Here is a 17933-nt window from a genome sequence, read left to right on the forward strand (position 1 = left end):
TGGTTTTTAATTGTAAAAGATTATTTATTTCCTCCTCCCCTCTGGGGATCGGCTTGAAAAAGATGTCCATTCCAAAAGAGAAATAAGAAGCACCTGTAGGTCAATCCACAGCAAAAAAAAAAGAGTCAATTTAAATAGAGCCATTCATTTTCTTCTTCAAGTCACAATAAATCCTTTACAGCTTCCCCAGCGTTATTTTTTTTTCAACCCAGTCTTTAAAAAAAAAAAATTAAACACAATGTACAAAAATAGAGATTCTCCCTTATTTTTTTTTTTAGTGTAAAAATATTTCTCTGGTACAGTCTTATCTTTTGTAGTTTATTCGCACGACGCTGTCTTTTGTCTGTCTTTTAACTGAGGTTGGTGGGCCGTATCCTCTTAGTCCTCTTGGTCACTGTGGTATACTTGAAAGGTTTCTGTAATTCCACTTGTCCCTTTGGGTATCTTTTCATAAAATGGACGTCTTGCTGGTTTTCTCGTGTCTTGGGCCCTTTCCGAGGCCGTCCTTTTTTGGTGAAGCCGACGTACCAGCCCGAGTACTTTGCTGACATCAGCGCAGTATAGTTGTTCTCTAGGACTTTCTCGATGAAGACACACTCCTTGCTGCCTCCATCCGGCTGCAAATGAAACAGATAATCAATCAATCATCATCGGTGGCCAAGATCTGCCCACTGAGGCACATTTGATAGTTCTCTTATTATTTGCTTTCAGGGCTTTTTTTGCAGAAAAAGCCCAACAGGAACTCATTAGCATAATAGGCCACACCCCTGACAGCACAGCTCATTAGCATATTAGGCCACACCCCACATGTTACCAGAAGTGTGGTCATCTAACCACACCCACCTTTCCCTTCTTATTCTGTTTACCTTGTTTGTTGTCAAAACCGAGGGCTTTTTTTGTAGCAGGAACTTCTTTGCATGTTAGCCCACACACCCCTAATGTAGCCAATCCTAATAAGTGTCTGCTGTTGGGTGTGGCCTATTATGCTAATGAGTTCCTGCTGGGCATGGCCAACTCAGGAGCCAGCCGGAACTCCGTTCCTGTGCGTTCCTGCCCAAAAATAGCCCTGTTTGCTTTCATCATCTCCTTCCCCACCCTCTCCACCAAGGTGCCTGAGATGATTTCCCCGCCACTGAAAACAATATAAACAGTTTAAAACACCAACACAGAATAACCGTTGTTATATTTAACAGGCCGCTGTGCAGATCCAAAATTCTATAGCTGCATATAGGCACATTATTAGGTAAGCCTTACAGCTGATGCCTTAGCATTTTACAATGAAGTGAGTGAAGCTGAATGTTCTTGGTTGAGGAGGACGAGGAGGAGGAAGAGATTGGATTTATATCCCGCCCTTCACTCGGAGTCTGACTCGGTTTACAAACTCCTTTCCCTCCCCCTCCCCACAACAAACACCCTGTGAGGTAGGTGGGGCTGGGAGAGCTCTTTCCAGAGAGAACAGCGCTGACAGAAGTATGGCTTGGCCAAGGTCATCCAGCAGCTGCAAGTGGGGAATCAAACCCGGTTCTCCCAGATTAGAGTCCGCACACTTAACCACTACACAAAACTGGTTGACTATATTGATGCAATTTTTGAGCTATTTATGCCTCTGGTGGATTTGTTATGCTGACAGGTTAGTGTTACTTTGTAGATGCATTGTATAATCATGGATACTGTGACTGTTTGTCACGTGGTGTAGTTTAGTAGTAGGTTTTGTGTGGATATTTTTAATCCAGGTATGTTGAAAACTGTTTGATTTTGAAGAAGACTATGTAGGAGATGCGGTGCCTCAAATGGTTAAGATGCTGAACTGCAGGCTGTGGAAGGTCGGCAGTTCAGCAGTTCGAGACCCGGGTGCCGCAAGACGGAGTGAGCTCCTGTCTCTAGTTCCAGCTCCTGCCAACCTAGCAGTTTGAAAGCAAGAAATTGCAAGTAGATAAATAGGTACCACTTCGGTGGGAAGGAAACAGCTTTCTGTGCACCTCGGTGTTTAGTCATGCCGGCCACATGACCACGGAAACGTCTCTGGACAGCGCTGGCTCTTCGGCTTTGAAACGGAGATGAGCACCGCAACCCTAGAGTCGGACTTGGCTTCCTTTCGAGCAAGGGAGTTTTTACCTTTACCTTTACGTATCAAGAAGGGTGAGGAGCTGCCTGGCACCTAGGATTGCCAGGTCCCCTCATTGCATTCTGGGTCATCCCTGACATGATGACATCACCCAGAAGTGATGTCATCACACCAGGGACATTGAACGGGGATGCTCTGGTTTAAGGGCAAAACTCTAAGGTAAAACCAGCTTAAAACCATAGAATTTTGCCCTTAAACCAGAACGTCCCTGTGCGACATCCCCGGCGTGATGATGTCATCATCTTGGGAAGTCTTGCAGGGTTGTGGTTGTTTGGGGTGCGGCTCCCCCTCTGACCAGCTGGCCGGCAGTCAGAAAAAGCCCTGAAAATGGAGGGAACCCCCACCCTGACCTGGGGGTTGGCAACTGGCACCCCAATGTTGAATTGCTGAATTGGAATTTTGCAGTTCTTTACCAGCTGGATTGTAACACTATTGATTGGATTGGAGTTTCACGTTCATCGGACCTGGATGGAGTTCGGCACCAACTGAATTATAATAAGGTCCATGATTACTGGAGCTGCGGTGGCTCAAGTGGTTAAGACGCTGAACTGCAGGCTGTGGAAGGTCAGTAGTTCAGCAGTTCAAGACCCGGGTGCCGCATGACGGAGTGAGCTCCCGTCTCTCGTTCCAGCTCCTGCCAACCTAGCAGTTCGAAAGCAAGAAATTGCAAGTAGATAAATAGGTACCACTTCGGTGGGAAGGTAACAGCATTCCATGCGCCTTGGTGTTTAGTCATGCCGGCCACATGACCACGAAAACGTCTCTGGACAGCGCTGGCTCTTCGGCTTTGAAATGGAGATGAGCACCGCAACCCTAGAGTCAGATTCGACTGGCTTTTGAGCAAGGGAACCTTTACCTTTACCATGATTACTGACTCCAGAAAAAGCTCTACACTGTTTACAGGGCTTATATTTTACAATGATCAGGCACTGATCAAGGTTGACTAAGGTTTCCATTCATTTCTGGTGACTGAATGGGGATAATGTCCAAAGGCATGAAAATTTCTATACCCATCGAATTGTATCTGCATTAAATGGTAAGTTTTGTGTAGTGGTGGCTTAATTGTTAAAGCTCAGGATTTCAAGCACAATTCTTGTTATATCAATTACTACTGGATCCATGTACTTTGTACTCTTGTTCACCGTTTTTGGTGTAGTTCCACCATGGATTTTCTTTTCTCGGGCTTGGGGGTATGGCAGGAGACTTGCAGAAACTCAGCAAAGGGGCAGCCTACCCAACTACTTCCGGGAGGCAGTTCCTTAAAATAAAAGTTCTAAATCTAGGAGTGATTGTCCAGGAGGAAGTAACCAATGGCTGTTGGTCCAAGGGAGCAGCACCGTCACAAGGACTGGTTTTGTTTCAATGGAACAGCCGTAATTTACACCAGCAGGGAATATAGCCTTGCCTCTTAAAAAAAAACCTGGGGCCAAGGAAGGAGGTGATAAACCTGGAGGGCCGCAGCATGACTGACACACAAAAAAGTGTGGGGACAACAATGCAGGGGGGCACCCACATTGGGACATCTGTGCTCAATGGTCCCGCTTCAGTATGAAGTGAATGGTGTTGAAAGTGTTTCCCACCAAGTGGTGTCTTCCCAAAAAAGGCCACGAAGCAGTATTGGATTGTTTGTGCAGAGCATCTGGTTAATTATTTCTCCGGTAGTAAACACTGAGCTGATAGGAAGCAAATCTGCTGGAACATTTGCTACCATTATATTTACATCTGCTCAGGCTCCTCTTCTGCTCACCTTTTTACTGTCCAATTTGGTCTACTTGTGGCTTTGCTTATTTTTCCCCCCCCCCCCCCCCCCCCCCACTGAAGGTTCTCCAGCAGAAAAGGATCAAATGCGCTCTGGCCCAGAAACCATGAATAGTTTTCTGGACAGAGAAAGGACTCAAGCTTCAGTACTCCCAGACTGACAGTGCAGGTCTGTCCGTGTAAACTAGAGTTGCCATTCCCCCCGATGGGGGCAGGGGTTTACCCACTTTCGGGGGGCCCAATCCACCGCTACTGAGCCTGCCGGCAGGGGGGACCCCACCCCCAAAGAGCCCCATCCATGCCAATGTGCCCAGCACAATGACGTCACCCGGAGGTGACATAATCACGCAGGGCACATTGCGGGGGGCACTCTAGCAATTGAGAAAAAACTCTATGGTTACCATATTTTATTTTATGGACCAGCCAAAAACTCCAGGGCATGAAGAGGCACCCCCCCCCCCGGCTGGCAGCCAGTAAGGCCTGGCAACCCTAAAGTAAACCTGGAAGGCAGTCCCAGGGGGTTACAATGGGTCTTACTCCCAAGGAAATGTGTGCAGGACTGCGGCTTGAGCCAGTTTTCCGACAGGTGCAGCAGCAGCAGTTCCACTAAGCTCCACTAAGAAAGAATCCACTTTTCTCAAAGGGAGGGGAATCTTGCAACAAATACGGTTTTGTAAATGAATCGTAAAAAGCTTTGCAAAACCCACCAACCGTCTAGATTTCTGACGTCTTTTGCTCGTGTTCCTTCATGGAGCCACTTAACCTTCATGGAGCCACCTTTACAGCATTCGGAGTGCTACACAAACCTACTCTATAAATTAGGGTCGCCAGCTCTGGGTTGGAAAAGGCCTGGAGATTTGGGCGGGCAGCTCTGGGGAGGGCACGGTTTGGGGAGGGGAGGGACCTCTGCTGGATATAATGCCATAGAGCCCAACTTCCAAAGCAGCCGTTTTCTCCAGGGGAGGTAATCTCTGTCATTTGGAGACTGGTTGTAATTCTGGGAGATTTCCTGGCTCCACGGGAGGCTAGCAACCCTATGTAACCTTTCTAACAGCCTTATAACAACAGTTGCCAGGTTTCACCATCTGACCCTGAGACTCGTGCTGGGGGGCGATCGTTCTCAGGGCCCCAGGGGGAAATCACACTTTCCCCAATCCCTGGAGCAGAGGTGCAGTCTTGAAAAAGACATTTGAGCATGCTTTGTATATAAGGAACATTGCAATGTATAGTAAGGATTGCCCGACAGTTATAGACACTATTCCTGCTCTCACTGCCTTGTCTTCCCACTTAAGTACTACCACGTCCTGCATTGTTGAATACTTTCATTCCATACTCCTGTAATCTCAGTATTATTAAAATCGTTATTAAATTTCTCGTCTTTTTGATTGCATTGACTTATAGTGGGTGATCCACCTTGAGTCTCAGTCAGAAAGGCGGGATATAAATAAAGTAAAACAAATAAATACATGTAAATAGATAATTGAGTCACTAAAAGGGAATTTTAAGAAATAAACCATCCACTTCATCTTGCAGGAAACAGGGATGGGAACTCTAGGTTGGGAACTTCCTGGAGATTTGGAGTGATTCCGCACTAGACCTTAAATCCTCGTTCAACCCTGTCCCTCAACTTACACTCCACACTACACTCGAGTTCACCCCTGTAATTATCTCGGGGTATTTTTACATTCTACACGACACTCGAGTTCACCCCTGTCATTATCTCGGGGTATTTTTTGTTTCCACATTACATTGAAGTCACCCCGGTTTTGCCCCACACTTGTCCCAGGATAAACGGATGCTGTTATAACCAGGGATAAATGCAAAGTATTGTGTTGCAAGTTGAACTCTGATAAAACCAGGGATGAGATCCAAGTGCGGGAAGGACCTTGGGGGAGGAGCCTGGAGAGGGACCTCAGTGGGGCATAATGGCACGTAGAGCACTCTCCAAAGCAACCATTTTCTCCAGGGCAAGTGATCCCTCCTGTCTGGAGATCAGCTGTAATTCTGGGAGATACTCCAGCAGCCCCTACTTGAAGGCTATAGAAAGGAAGTCCCACAGGAAACCAGAAATAGAATAAAGAAAAAGAAAAACAACAACCTTGGGATGTCCCAATTAAGTATGAGAGCAAAGCTCTTCAGTCTAAATACATAAACAGTACACGGCAAACAGCTCAAACAGTGTGGAGTCCACAGTTCAGAAGTCCATGCAAAAGGTCCAAAAGGATCCACAAAAGGAAGACTGGACTCAGTGGTGAGAATGTAGAGTAGAGGTTGTAAATTTATTAAAATAAAGCCACATCGATAAAGACGTTTCCAGATTTCTTATTCCCCTCTTTTCTAAATATTCTTCTTCAGATAAAAGCATTAATCTATCACCAAAATAAACTTGTTACAAAAATATGGAGGCTGCCAACCCTAGCAGGAAAGGGGGCAAGACTGGCATCAGGGCAATCAAGTCTGGGTGCCAGCTAAGGCAAAGGACTAGAGTTGCGTAGGGTCGTCAAGTCTGGGTTGGGAAATTCCTGGAGATTTGAGGGGGGGGTGGAGCCTAGGAAAGGTGGAGTTTGGGGAGGGGAATAGCCTTTGTTGTTGTTGTTGTTCAGTCGCACAGTCGAGTCCGACTCTTTGCGACCCCATGGACCAGATCACGCCAGGCCTTCCGGTCTTCCGCCGTCCTCTGAAGTTTGCTCAACTTCATGCTCGTTGCATCTATGACACTGTCTAACCATCTCATCCTTTGCCGTCCCCGTCTTCTTCGACCTTCAATCTTTCCCAGCATCAGGGTCTTCTCCAGTGAGTGCTCCCTTCTCATTTGGTGGCCAAAGTATTTGAGCTTCAGTTTCATTATCTGGCCTTCCAGGGAATAGTCAGGGTTGATTTCTTTTAGGATTGACTGATTTGATCTTCTTGCAGTCCAAGGGACTCTCAAGAGTCTTAGTGAGATACAATGCCATAGAACAAAGTTTGAGTCCCGTGGCACCTTTAAGACCAACAAAGTTCTATTCAAAGTATAAGCTTCCGTGTGCAAGCACACTTTGTCAGACACAATGAAATGACACGGAAGCTTACACCTTGAATAAAACTTGGCTGGTCTTAAAGGTGCCACGAGACTCCAACTTTGTTCTGCTCCTTCAGACCAACACAGCTACCCCATCTGAATAGTACCATAGAGTGCACTTGCCAAAGCAGACATTTTCTCCAGGAAACTGATCTCTGTGGTCTGGAGATCTCCAGGCCCCACCTGGAGTTTGGCAATCATACAGAGGACCCCACTAAAGAGGTTGAGCCAGTCTCCCAAAGTAGCTGGTCAGTGGAAGAAGCAGAGCTCAAGAGACCTGCATTCTGCTGCCTCCTTCAGGCACCCCTCCCATCCAGCCCAGAGGCCCCCCAGGGACTCTGCAATGATCCAGACCTCCCTGCATCTGTGGGAGTGTGAGAAAAATCACACTTTGCTCCCTTCCAAAACAGCTCCAAATGTCATCGAAAGTGGAGGATGTGGGAGGATGAGCTACATCCCAGGAGTCTGTGGGAATCGTGTGCCTAACAGCCTATTAAAACCTTTTGCTGGCCCTGGAAAGGGACAAAGCTAGGCCACGAGTCTGCATTTGCCTCCTTCTTGATAAGCTAACCCTATAAAGCAAGTTGTGAGGCCAAGTGAGGACTGATACCGTAGCAGAGAAGAAGAAACCTATCAACAGGTCATCTTTACACATTCTGGGTCGGACCTAGAGTTGCTACCAGCAGAGGATGGGGGGTGTAGGGTTGCCAGATCTAGGTTGGGAAACTCCTGGAGATTTGGGGATGGAGCCTGGGGAGGACAGGGACCTCAGTAGGGTACGTTGACATAGAGTCCACCCTTCCAAAACATCCATTTCTTCCAAGGGAACTGAGCTCTGTACTCTGGAGATGAGCTATGATTCCGGGGGATTCCCAGGTCCCACCTGGAGGCCGGCATCCTTAGACTAAGACCCAGAGAATAATGCTGAGATGGAAAACACCAGCTAGTGCAGGCCTTCAGACACTTGCACAAGGCTTTACACCGTGTTGAAACGGGTGGCTTCTATGCAACAGTCCTGATGCTTCTTCCCGCACAAGAGGAAGAACATCTTTCCTCATAGCCGGTCCCCGAGTGCAAGTAACCTTCCACCTGCAGAAGGGCACCTCTGTGTTTCTTCATCCTATCATCTTCTGTCAGCTGCAATGCAGGCCGAATAATATTTGGAGCATACCATGTCTAATGTTTTCGTGGAAAGGATGGGGGGCCCCATCAGTAATAACAGCTCATAAATCTATCAGAATTCTTGGCAGATTGCGGGGGGGGGGTGTCGAGGAAGATTGTTGAGCTGGAGCCGCAGTCCTTTGCATAATGGAGCCATTGCGCAGAACTGTCCTAAGGATCTCCTGCTCTCAGCTGTCTGACTCCCGGCCAAGAAATCCTGACACTATGGCCGTAAGAGAGTCTCCCATGGCCCCATGCATTTTCAGCTGCTTCACGGCCCTGCAAGCCAGGCCATTGCGAGCGCTGGAAAAGACGCCAAAGTGTGAGTCATCACATGCATTCTTCCTCCAACATGCTGGCCTAGTCTGGACCTGGAGATTCCTCTGAGAAACATAGTCAGGAGTCTTGGCAGAGAGCTCGGCAAAGACGTCAGAGCGGCACTGCAACAGCTGAACAGGCTTCCTAGGGAATCCTGGGATATCGCATCACAATCAGGGTTGCCAATCTCCAGGTGGTGGCTGGAGATCTCCTGGCATGACCAGTGATCTCCAGCTAACAGAGATGGGTCCCCCTGGAGAAAACTCTATCGCATTGTACTTCAATAAGTCCCTCTCCTCCCCAAACCCTCCCCTCCCCAGACTCTATCCCCAAAACCTTCAGGAATTTTCCAACCCGGAGCTGGAAACCCTAACTGCAGTGGGTGTTGGGAAGTCATACACACACATACACCCCCCTCCAAGGCTTCACTGGGCTATGGTACATCTTCATTGGGGCACAGGGTCCAGCCAAATGCTCTTTTCATACACAGCTTTTCGCAGGGCTTATTTTGTAGAAAAAGCCCAGCAGGAACTCATTAGCATATTAGGCCACACCCCTGACAGTGCAGCTCATTAGCATATTAGGCCACACCCCATTACTTCCCTTGGCTTTCCTGGGCGCCCAGTGGCTGCAGGGAGCCCAGGCAAGCCAGCCCTTGGGCAGACTGAGGAAGGCATTTAAATGCCTCCCCGATCCTTCCAGGGGCCCCCTGGCCCGCCCGTCTCGGAGTTGCCAGGGGCGCTCGCCAGTCCTTCCCTCTAGCCACGCACGCAGAGGGTTTGGCTGTAGTGGGTGTGGCCAACTCTGAAGCCAGCCGGAACTCTGTTCCTGTGCGTTCCTGCCCAAAAATAGCCCTGGCTTTACGTAACTTTTAATAATTCCAGATTTGCTCATGGGACTGGAGAGGGACTTGAGCTCAGTGGCAGAGCATGTGGGGAAAGACTCATACCTGAGACCTAGGGGAGCTGCTACCAGTTACAGTACACCAGTGGACTTAAGTCTTTATAGGCAACCATGTGACAGCAGAGTCATGTGACAGGAAGAGAGGGGACCGGAGTTATGTCCTCACCAGAGCCAAGGCCAGAAATAGAGGCAGCAGACCACTCAGGGCTGGAAACACAAGCCAAGCACCAGGAAACACAACGAAGGCCCCGGTCACACGGGCCGGATATCACAGGGGGGAGGCGTGGCTGTTGTCCTCACCAGAGCCAAGGCCAGAAATAGAGGCAGCAGACCACTCAGGACTAGAAACACAAGCCAAGCACCAGGAAACACAACTCAGTGAGGAATAAACCAGAGGCCAGAACTGATCTGGATGGCCCAGGCTAGCCTGATCTCATTACATCTCAGAAGCTAAGCAGGGCCAGCCCTGGTTATTACATGGATGGGAGACCACCAAGGAAGTCCAGGGTTGCTACACAGAGGCAGGCAATGGCAAAGCCACCTCTGTCCATCTCTTGTCTTGAAAACCCTGTGGGATAGCCATAAGCTGGCTGTGACTTGGCAGTATTGTCCACCACAACAACCAGGGGGATCCTCTCTGGCCACTGAGAGACCTCCCCCTCACTGTCCTGCTGTTCCTCTCAGCATGTGTGCAAGAAGAAGGAAGAGACACGGCACCCTTGCTCTCTATGCACGTGGTCTAACCATGTGTCCTTCCCTGCGGCAGCAAAAACAAAATGGCCGCTGTAGATGGGATCACAATTTTGCAGGTTCGGTTCTGCAGCCCACCTGAGCGTCCTGACCCCTGAGCTGAAAACGCTACACTCAGCAGACAGTGCTGGACGAGATGGTCCAACCAATACAAAGCAGATTCAGATGTATGATGCTACATGTGGGCAACAAAACTAAGGGCCTGTTGCCAGGTCGGATTTTTCTTCTAAATGTGGGCAACAAGTCTAAGGGCTTGTTACCTTGATGTACAGGTAGGGTTCCCAGGTCGGATTTTTCTGCCAGCGGAGGGTGGGAGGGAGCCTTCTGGGAATGGGGGGCAGGGTAACGTCACCATGCATGAAGTCCCCGGCATGATGATATCACGCAGAAGTGACATCATGTGGCGACGCTCTAGCATTTTGGCCAAAACTCTATAGAGTTTTGGCTAAAATGCTAGACCGCCACTGCACGATGTCCCTGGCATGATGACGTCACTTCCGTGTGATGTCATTTTGGCGGGGACGTGTTAATGTGTGACGTGCCTGTTTGGGGGTGGGGCTTCCCCTGCCAGCAGGCTGGAGCCCTGGAAATCAGGGAAACTCCTGCCTGGACTGGGGGTCTGGCAACCCTATGCACAGGTTATGAATGTGACTCCTTAAGTGCACTGAAACGTGACCACTTCATCGGAAGAAGGGTTCAGTGAAAACACGACCAAAGAATCTGACCCCTTAGAGCTCCTTGGAAGCAACGCATTGTAGATGTGTTACTTCTAAACAACTGATATCCTCTCTCGTGAGCCTCTGTAGTTCCACTACAATAAGAGCTTGATTGTGACAACAACGAACCCCAGTGCAGTATCCTGTTTGACATCTTCATATCAGAAACAGACCTAATGTCACATCCTCTCCTGTTTGGACTGCATTTTAATAGCAGATCCGGGTTCATAGCCTCACTCTGCCACAAAAGCTCCCTTGAAAGGCCTTGGGCCAGTCACACACTCTCAACCAATCCTACCTCACAGGGTTGTTGGGAGGATAAAACGGAGAAGAGGAGAGCGATGTGAATGGCTTTGAGTGCCCATTGGGAGAAAGGGCATGGTATGAATGAATGAATGAATGAATGAATGAATGAAACGGCAATCTGCTGCCGGTGCCATGAGCCATTGAGGATCAGGAATGGCATGGTGCAAAGTTTTGGTGCCACTGGACTAAACGGTCGCTCTTTGAATCTCTAAGCCATTTTTAAAAAAACATACATTAAGGCAGAACACAGATGAGGGCAAAGGAAGTACAGTCCCTTAGAGACCCTAGATAGGGCAGTGCAGCAGACCATGGGAACTAAAATGGAACTTCCACATTTAGAAGAAGAAGAAGAACCTTCTTGTAAAATGGAACCTCCATGTTTAGCAGTGGTATACCACTGAATGCCTGCTGCTGGGGGGGGGAGGACAAAAGCAGGGAGCACTTTCATCCTCGGCGCTCTTGCTTGGGGAGCCTTCTGAGGAACCTGTCTGGCCACCGTAGGGAACAGAATGCCAATCCAGGTGCATCGTCGATCTGATGCAGAAGGTCAGCTTTTATGTTCTTTCATATAGAATCACTGCTGTCTGCATGGAAAGCTCCCAGTTAAAATCACCGGAAACACGCCCTGACCTGGATAGCCCAGGCAAGCCCAATCTTGTCAGATCTCGGAAGCTAAGCAGGGCCGACCCTGGCAAGTACTTGGATGGGAGACCTCCAAGGAAGATCAGGGCCAGGAGGCAGAGGCAGGCTACCAAGCCACTTCCCTGAATGTCCTCCACGCCCCAGTAGGAGTCACCAGAGATCACCATGATTTCCAGGCATGGGTACACACACGCACACACCAGAAAAATGCCAAAATACAAAACAAAAATCACTGGAAGCGCCTTCCTCTGAACATAAGAAATATGAGATGTGGGAATGGGAAGGGAATCTGGCTCACGGCCTGGCTGAACAAGCTCAGTTCCTACCCTCAGCGAGCCGACCAGTATCTATCGGCAAATCTAAGTGCTTTGAAATCAGCGTGAACTGAAGATAATATAAAACAGCTTAGCGGAGACCTTAAATATTTACATTTTTGTTCTACTGCACGTCAGGTTGACATTTTCTAACATTTTAAAATTTATCTACCTGGCAGTTTAACCAAATTGGAATTCGACCACAAAAGAAAGGTCAGTGTTTACACACATTAATAGCTTCCATTTACGAAATACCAAAATCCAGTTCAATGAACAGGCAAAATGCACGCTCGGAGCAGAACAGATTCCTCCAGCACTCAACGACTGAATGCTTCACAGACCTTTGAATAACAACAGCAATGTGTATGTCAAATCCAGTATCTCTGACTCCTTTCATAGTCCAGTTACTGCAATGTCTCCTTCAAGGATGCTGCAGAAACCTGACAGGTTCAATGTTTGACACAAATATTGTGGTTACCCTGGTTTAAAGAATTTTATCTTCAACCTTCTTATGTCCAATACTCTTTGGCTTGCTTTCTTTGTTGGGAAAACAACTATTGGCAGCCGCATACTCAAATTCCTGCACAAGAGAAGGGGAACTTTCCCATGACAGTTGTTAGGGAATGCACACTCCAATGCCAATCTCAAATATACACCCTTAATGAAAACCATGGAATGGAAATGCAGCAGCACCTGCATTCTGGGTGGGCATCTTAATGTACATCCCACTGAAAGCATATGAAGCATATGGAGCAGAAGTCATCAGCGGCTATTAGCCACAAGGTATAGATAGGAACTCTCAGGCTGGGGCAAGTGATGCTCTGTATTCTTGGTGCTTGGGGGGGGGCAACAGTGGGAGGGCTTCTAGTGTCCTGGCCCCACTGATGGACCTCCTGCTGGCACCTGGTATTTTTGGCCACTGTGTGATACAGAGTGTTGGACTGGATGGGCCATTGGCCTGATTGGCTTCTCTTATGTTCTTAAAACGATGGAATAGCTTGAACATATCCATAACCCCACTGGTGCCATTTGACTCCAACTTTGTTCTGCTGCTTCAGACCAACATGGCTACCCACCTGAAAATATCCAGTTTGTGTTAAAAGTAAAGTGTACTGAGTCATAACTGACACACAGCAACCCCATGAGGTTCCACCTCATGGAGCTTTCAAGGCAAGCGATGAGCAGCAGTGGTTTGCCAGCGCTTTCCTTGGCATAGCAGCTCCATTTCCCTTGCCCATCACCCATCCAAGTACTGACAGTGGTCATCCCTGCTTAACTTCCAAGCTCTAAAAAGATAGGGCTAGTCTCGGTAATTAGGACTATAAAGTGAGTTGCAGCCCACTTATGACAACCCTTCATGGGGTTTCCAAGGCAATAGACGAGCAGAGTTTGTTTGCCATTGCCTGTCTCTGCAAAGTCTTCCTCAACGGTCTCCCTTCCAAGTGCCGAACCTGCTTAGCTTCCAAGCTCTGATGAGTCCAAGCTAGTCTGGGCTATGGGTTCTCATGTGAGGATTCTGAGATGCTCTGTGGCTATCCATCTGAGATCACAAGGCAGAAAAGTTGAGCAGTGGAACAGACTGCCTCGGGAGGTGGTGGATGCTCCTTTGCTGGACGTTTTCAAGCGGAGGCTGGATGACCATCTTTCGGGTATGTTGGAGGGCTATCTTTCGGCTATGCGCCTGCAGAGTGCAGGAGGTTGGACTAGATAGCCTGGAAGGTCCCTTCCAACTCTAACATTCTATGATTCTATGAAAAGGGGGTAACTCCAGAGAAATCAAAAGGACAGGTTTTCTTCATTTGTAGTTGCCTTCAGAGGCTTAGATGAACTCCTCCCCCCTGTTTCAGTGACACCTAAGCTAAGGGCACATAAGGGTTTATTTTCATAAGGGTTGCAGTAAAGCAGATTGTTAAGTTAAACCCCATACAGTCATTTATTACACCTAAAAAAAAAACATCTAGTAAACTCACTAGTTAAAAAAAAACCTACTAAACTCACTGGTAAACTAGCCAAAGTATTGTGACATTTTGATTGTTCATTATTTCCTGCATCTACACTCTCTATCCTTCTCACCTGCCTTCCTAGGCCTGCACTGAACTCATTGAGCCCGTTCGCAGGGAGGGCGGGGTATAAATGTAATAAAATAAGCCCAATGCTGCCCTCTACAGAATCCACCCCCCAAACCTCCAAACCTCCAGGTATTTCCCTCCTTAGAGTCTAGTCCGACTCTAGGGTTGCGGTGCTCATCTACGTTACAAAGCCGAAGAGCCAGCGCTGTCTGAAGACGTTTCCATGGTCATGTGGCCGGTATGACTAAACACCAAGGTGCACAGAACACTGTTACCTTCCCACTGAAGTGGTACCTATTTATCTACTTGCAATTTCTTGCTTTCGAACTGCTAGGTTGGCAGGAGCTGGAACTAGAGATGGGAGCTCACTCTGTCATGTGGCACACTCGGGTCTCGAACTGCTGAACTACCGACCTTCCACAGCCTGCAGTTCAGCGTCTTAACCACTTGAGCCACCGCAGCTCCACATATATATGTTGTATGTTGCCCTGACCTGGATGGCCTAGGCTAGCCTGATCTCATCAGATCTTGGACAGTAAGCAGAGTTGTCTTTGGTCAATGTTTGGATGGGACACCTCCAAGGCATACCAGGATTGCTACACAGAGCCCGGCAATGGCAAACCACCTCTGAATGTCTCCTGCATTGAAAATCCTGGGGTCGTCACAAGCCAGCTGCAACTTGATGGCAAAAAAAAAGAGTTGTATGTATGTATGAATACCCACTTCAGAAGACATGAGCCAGGAGCTCCATCGTATTTCCTTGTGGCTTTTCCCCAGCATCTACCAACAGACTTTGAACAAAGGGGTTCCTTGGCAAAGAACCTTCCTGTCACTCACCCATGGCAGCCCAAAAGGTTCTCCCAAATGGTGCTCCTGAGGGCTTGGAGACCTCCAGAAGAAACATTTCAGGGACACATCAGGCTCCCACAGAAGGAGGGGGGGAGTTGTACTTCCTTACACAGAAGTCCTTCTATGCACAGTTCTTCTGACTGGATCCAAACCCATATAATTTGATGCATCTATGTGCTGCAATGGGACCACATAAGGGACCAAGCACCCTGCTTCACCTGTAAAACCCTGCTTCACCTGTTTTCATAGTATAATATTATTATTATTATTATTATTAATGCCTTTTTGCCAGCCCTATTGCTTTCCAGTGATTAAACCTTATTATCTTTAGTTCTTCTTGGGAGAAAACATAAAAGAACTGAAAAAGACATATGTGCAGGGGTCATTTCGTAGAAAAAGAGGTGCAGGAGCTCATTAGCATAACTCATTAGCATAACTTCTTTGGATATGCCACACCCCCTGACATCACCGGAAGTGTGTCAGAAGGCAACACCCACCGCTCAGGCTCCACTGGACTGTTTTGGATTGCTAGCTATTGGGGGGGGGGGACGTGCAGATCTGTCCTTGCAGAGGAGGGAGAGCTTGTACCTGAATAAACCTTGGTCTTAATGGTGCCACTGGACTGTTTTGGACCAGGGGGCCAGGGGGAGTTCTGCAACTTACCTGGCTGCTTCTTGCTCTGACTGAGGGCTGCTGGGAGCAGGGGGAGGGGCTTGTCGCATCTACCCGCCCCCTGGGATCTTTACTGCCAGAGCTCCGCTCCTGTGACCCCTGCTTATGTGGAAATCTTATTGTTATTTTAATGTTCACTGTCTTTAATGTTCAGTGGTGTGGTAACTGGGGGAAAAACATGCCTCAGGCATCAATTACAGATCGGCAAAGTACCCCAAGGGATGGGTTGCCAGCTCTGGGCTGGGAAATACTTGGAGATTTTGGGGGTGAAGCTTGGAGAGGGTGGGGTTTTGGAAGGGGAGGGACCTCAGCATGGTGTAATGCCATAGAGTCCATCCCCCAAAGCAGCCATTTTCTCCAGGCAAACAGGTCTTGGTCATCTGGAGATCAACGGTAATAGCAGGAGATCTCTAGGTGCCACCTGGAGTGTAAGTAAACCAAATACTAAGAATTCTCCATGTATATTAATTAAACAAACAGCTTCAATCCACACTAAGCAATAAAGTTCACATTGCACAGATACCTTACAAGGTGCATTACAATAAAAAAAAATTTTTTTCAAAAGGTCTACAGTCCATTCGCAATGTAATTCTTGTCAATTTCAAAGTGCCTCGTGTGGAAAAAATTCTTCCTTATCTCCTGAGGATTCCAATATGAAAACAGCAATCGAGATGTGGTTAAGATTTTGCGATATTCCAAAGGTGATTCAGTTGGACTGTAGACCTTTTAAAGAAGTAATTTTTAAAAATTGTAATGCACCTTGTAAGGCATCTGAGGAATGTAAACTTTATCGCTCAGTGTGGATTGAAGCTGTTTGTTTAATCAATATATGCATGGAGAATTCTTAGTAATTGTGTCATGGCTTTGTTTTGGTTTACTTATCTACTTTCCGTGATTCTCTCATTTTGGTTTGCTGCCTGGAGGTTAGCAACCCTTCCCAAGGGTGAGGTGTTTTTTAAGTGGATAAATGCAGAACTGCCCACCTGTTCAAAACCTACATGGAAAGAATTTCATGTGGCAACCAGGCATAATTCAAGGTGCTGGTTTTCAACCATTACACAAACACTCATGAAGATACCATTGGTCCATCAAGGCCACTACTGTCTATTCTGACTGGCAGTGGCTCTCCAGGTACTCCAGCAGAGGTGTTTCATACTACAAACCACCTGGTCTTTTAGCTGGAGATGGCAGGGATTGAAGCTAGGACCTTCTCTCGTATGCTGTACCATTGAGTTGTGTCCTCCTCTCCTAAAGCCCTAAGTAGGTGAGAGGAACAGGATATCTCAGGGAGCACTTTTGCCCTTGTAAGCTTTCCTGGGCACCATGACCAGAAATAAGTACGAGGACAAGGGCATTTTTTAATTGGTGGCACCCATCCTCTGGAACACCTTCCCTAGGAAGGTTGACTTGGCTCTCTTGCTGCTTTCGCAAACATGGTCCAAAGCTTAGAGAGAAATCCTAAGCAGAGTCAACATCCTTCTGAATCTATTGACAGCCGTGGGCTTAGAATGGTGTGATTCTGCTTAGTACTGTACTTGTCGAAGGCTTTTGAAACGTTTTGTCCATTGTTCTGCTAGTCTCTGACTTGTTTTTGTTTGTTTTAGTACTGTTTACTAAAAGTTTACTGTTTAGTACTATATACTGTCTTAACTGTCATTTTTATAGTTCCATAAACCATCTTGGGGGTCATGCCAAGAAGCTGGGTGAGCATGGCCAAATAAATAAATACAAATGCAAGGGCAATGGATGAAAATCACTTGAAAGTACCTGAAGTGTGGCTTCATACAGATGGTTTTCTAAAGAATATATTCCTGCCAAACCTGTTCAGTTTAGTTCTAGTTTAGTTCAGAACTAGTGTAGTTGGAAATTCTTTATAGCTTTGATCAGGAAAGTAGCAAAACCAGGGTGGGAAACAACTAGAGTGCAAGAAGGAAGATGACATCTGTTGGACTTTTGTTTTGCTTCAGTTGGTTAAGACGCTGAACTGCAGGCTGGAAGGTCAGTAGTTCAGCAGTTCGAGACTCTAGTGCTGACTAGAGCTCCCGTCTCTGGTTCCAGCTCCCACCAACCTAGCGGTTTGAAAGCAAGAAATTGCAAGTAGATAAATAGGTACCACTTTGGTGGGAAGGTAACAGCGTTCTGTGCGCCTCGGCGTCTAGTAATGCTGGCCACATGACCACAGGAAAAGTCTTCGGACAGCACTGGCTCTTCAGCTTGGAAACGGAGATGAGCACTGCAACCCTAGAGTCGATTTCAACTGGCTTTCGAGCAAGGGAAACATATATATATATA

General features: G+C 47.5%; 1 protein-coding gene across 1 annotated transcript in view; it reads right to left on the bottom strand.

Annotated features, from left to right (window-relative positions):
- Window positions 1-347: 347 nt before the first annotated feature.
- FGF18 (fibroblast growth factor 18) overlaps window positions 348-17933 on the bottom strand; it is an 87164-nt gene continuing 69578 nt past the window's right edge. The window contains exon 4 of the mRNA XM_015413702.1: window positions 348-617. Coding sequence (XP_015269188.1) covers window positions 351-617 — 267 coding nt within the window. The 3' untranslated portion in view covers window positions 348-350. The remainder of the gene's footprint in view (window positions 618-17933) is intronic.

This window comes from Gekko japonicus, unplaced genomic scaffold, assembly GCF_001447785.1.
Source record: "Gekko japonicus isolate JY-2015 unplaced genomic scaffold, Gekko_japonicus_V1.1 scaffold552, whole genome shotgun sequence".
Classification (NCBI taxonomy): Eukaryota; Metazoa; Chordata; class Lepidosauria; order Squamata; family Gekkonidae; genus Gekko; species Gekko japonicus.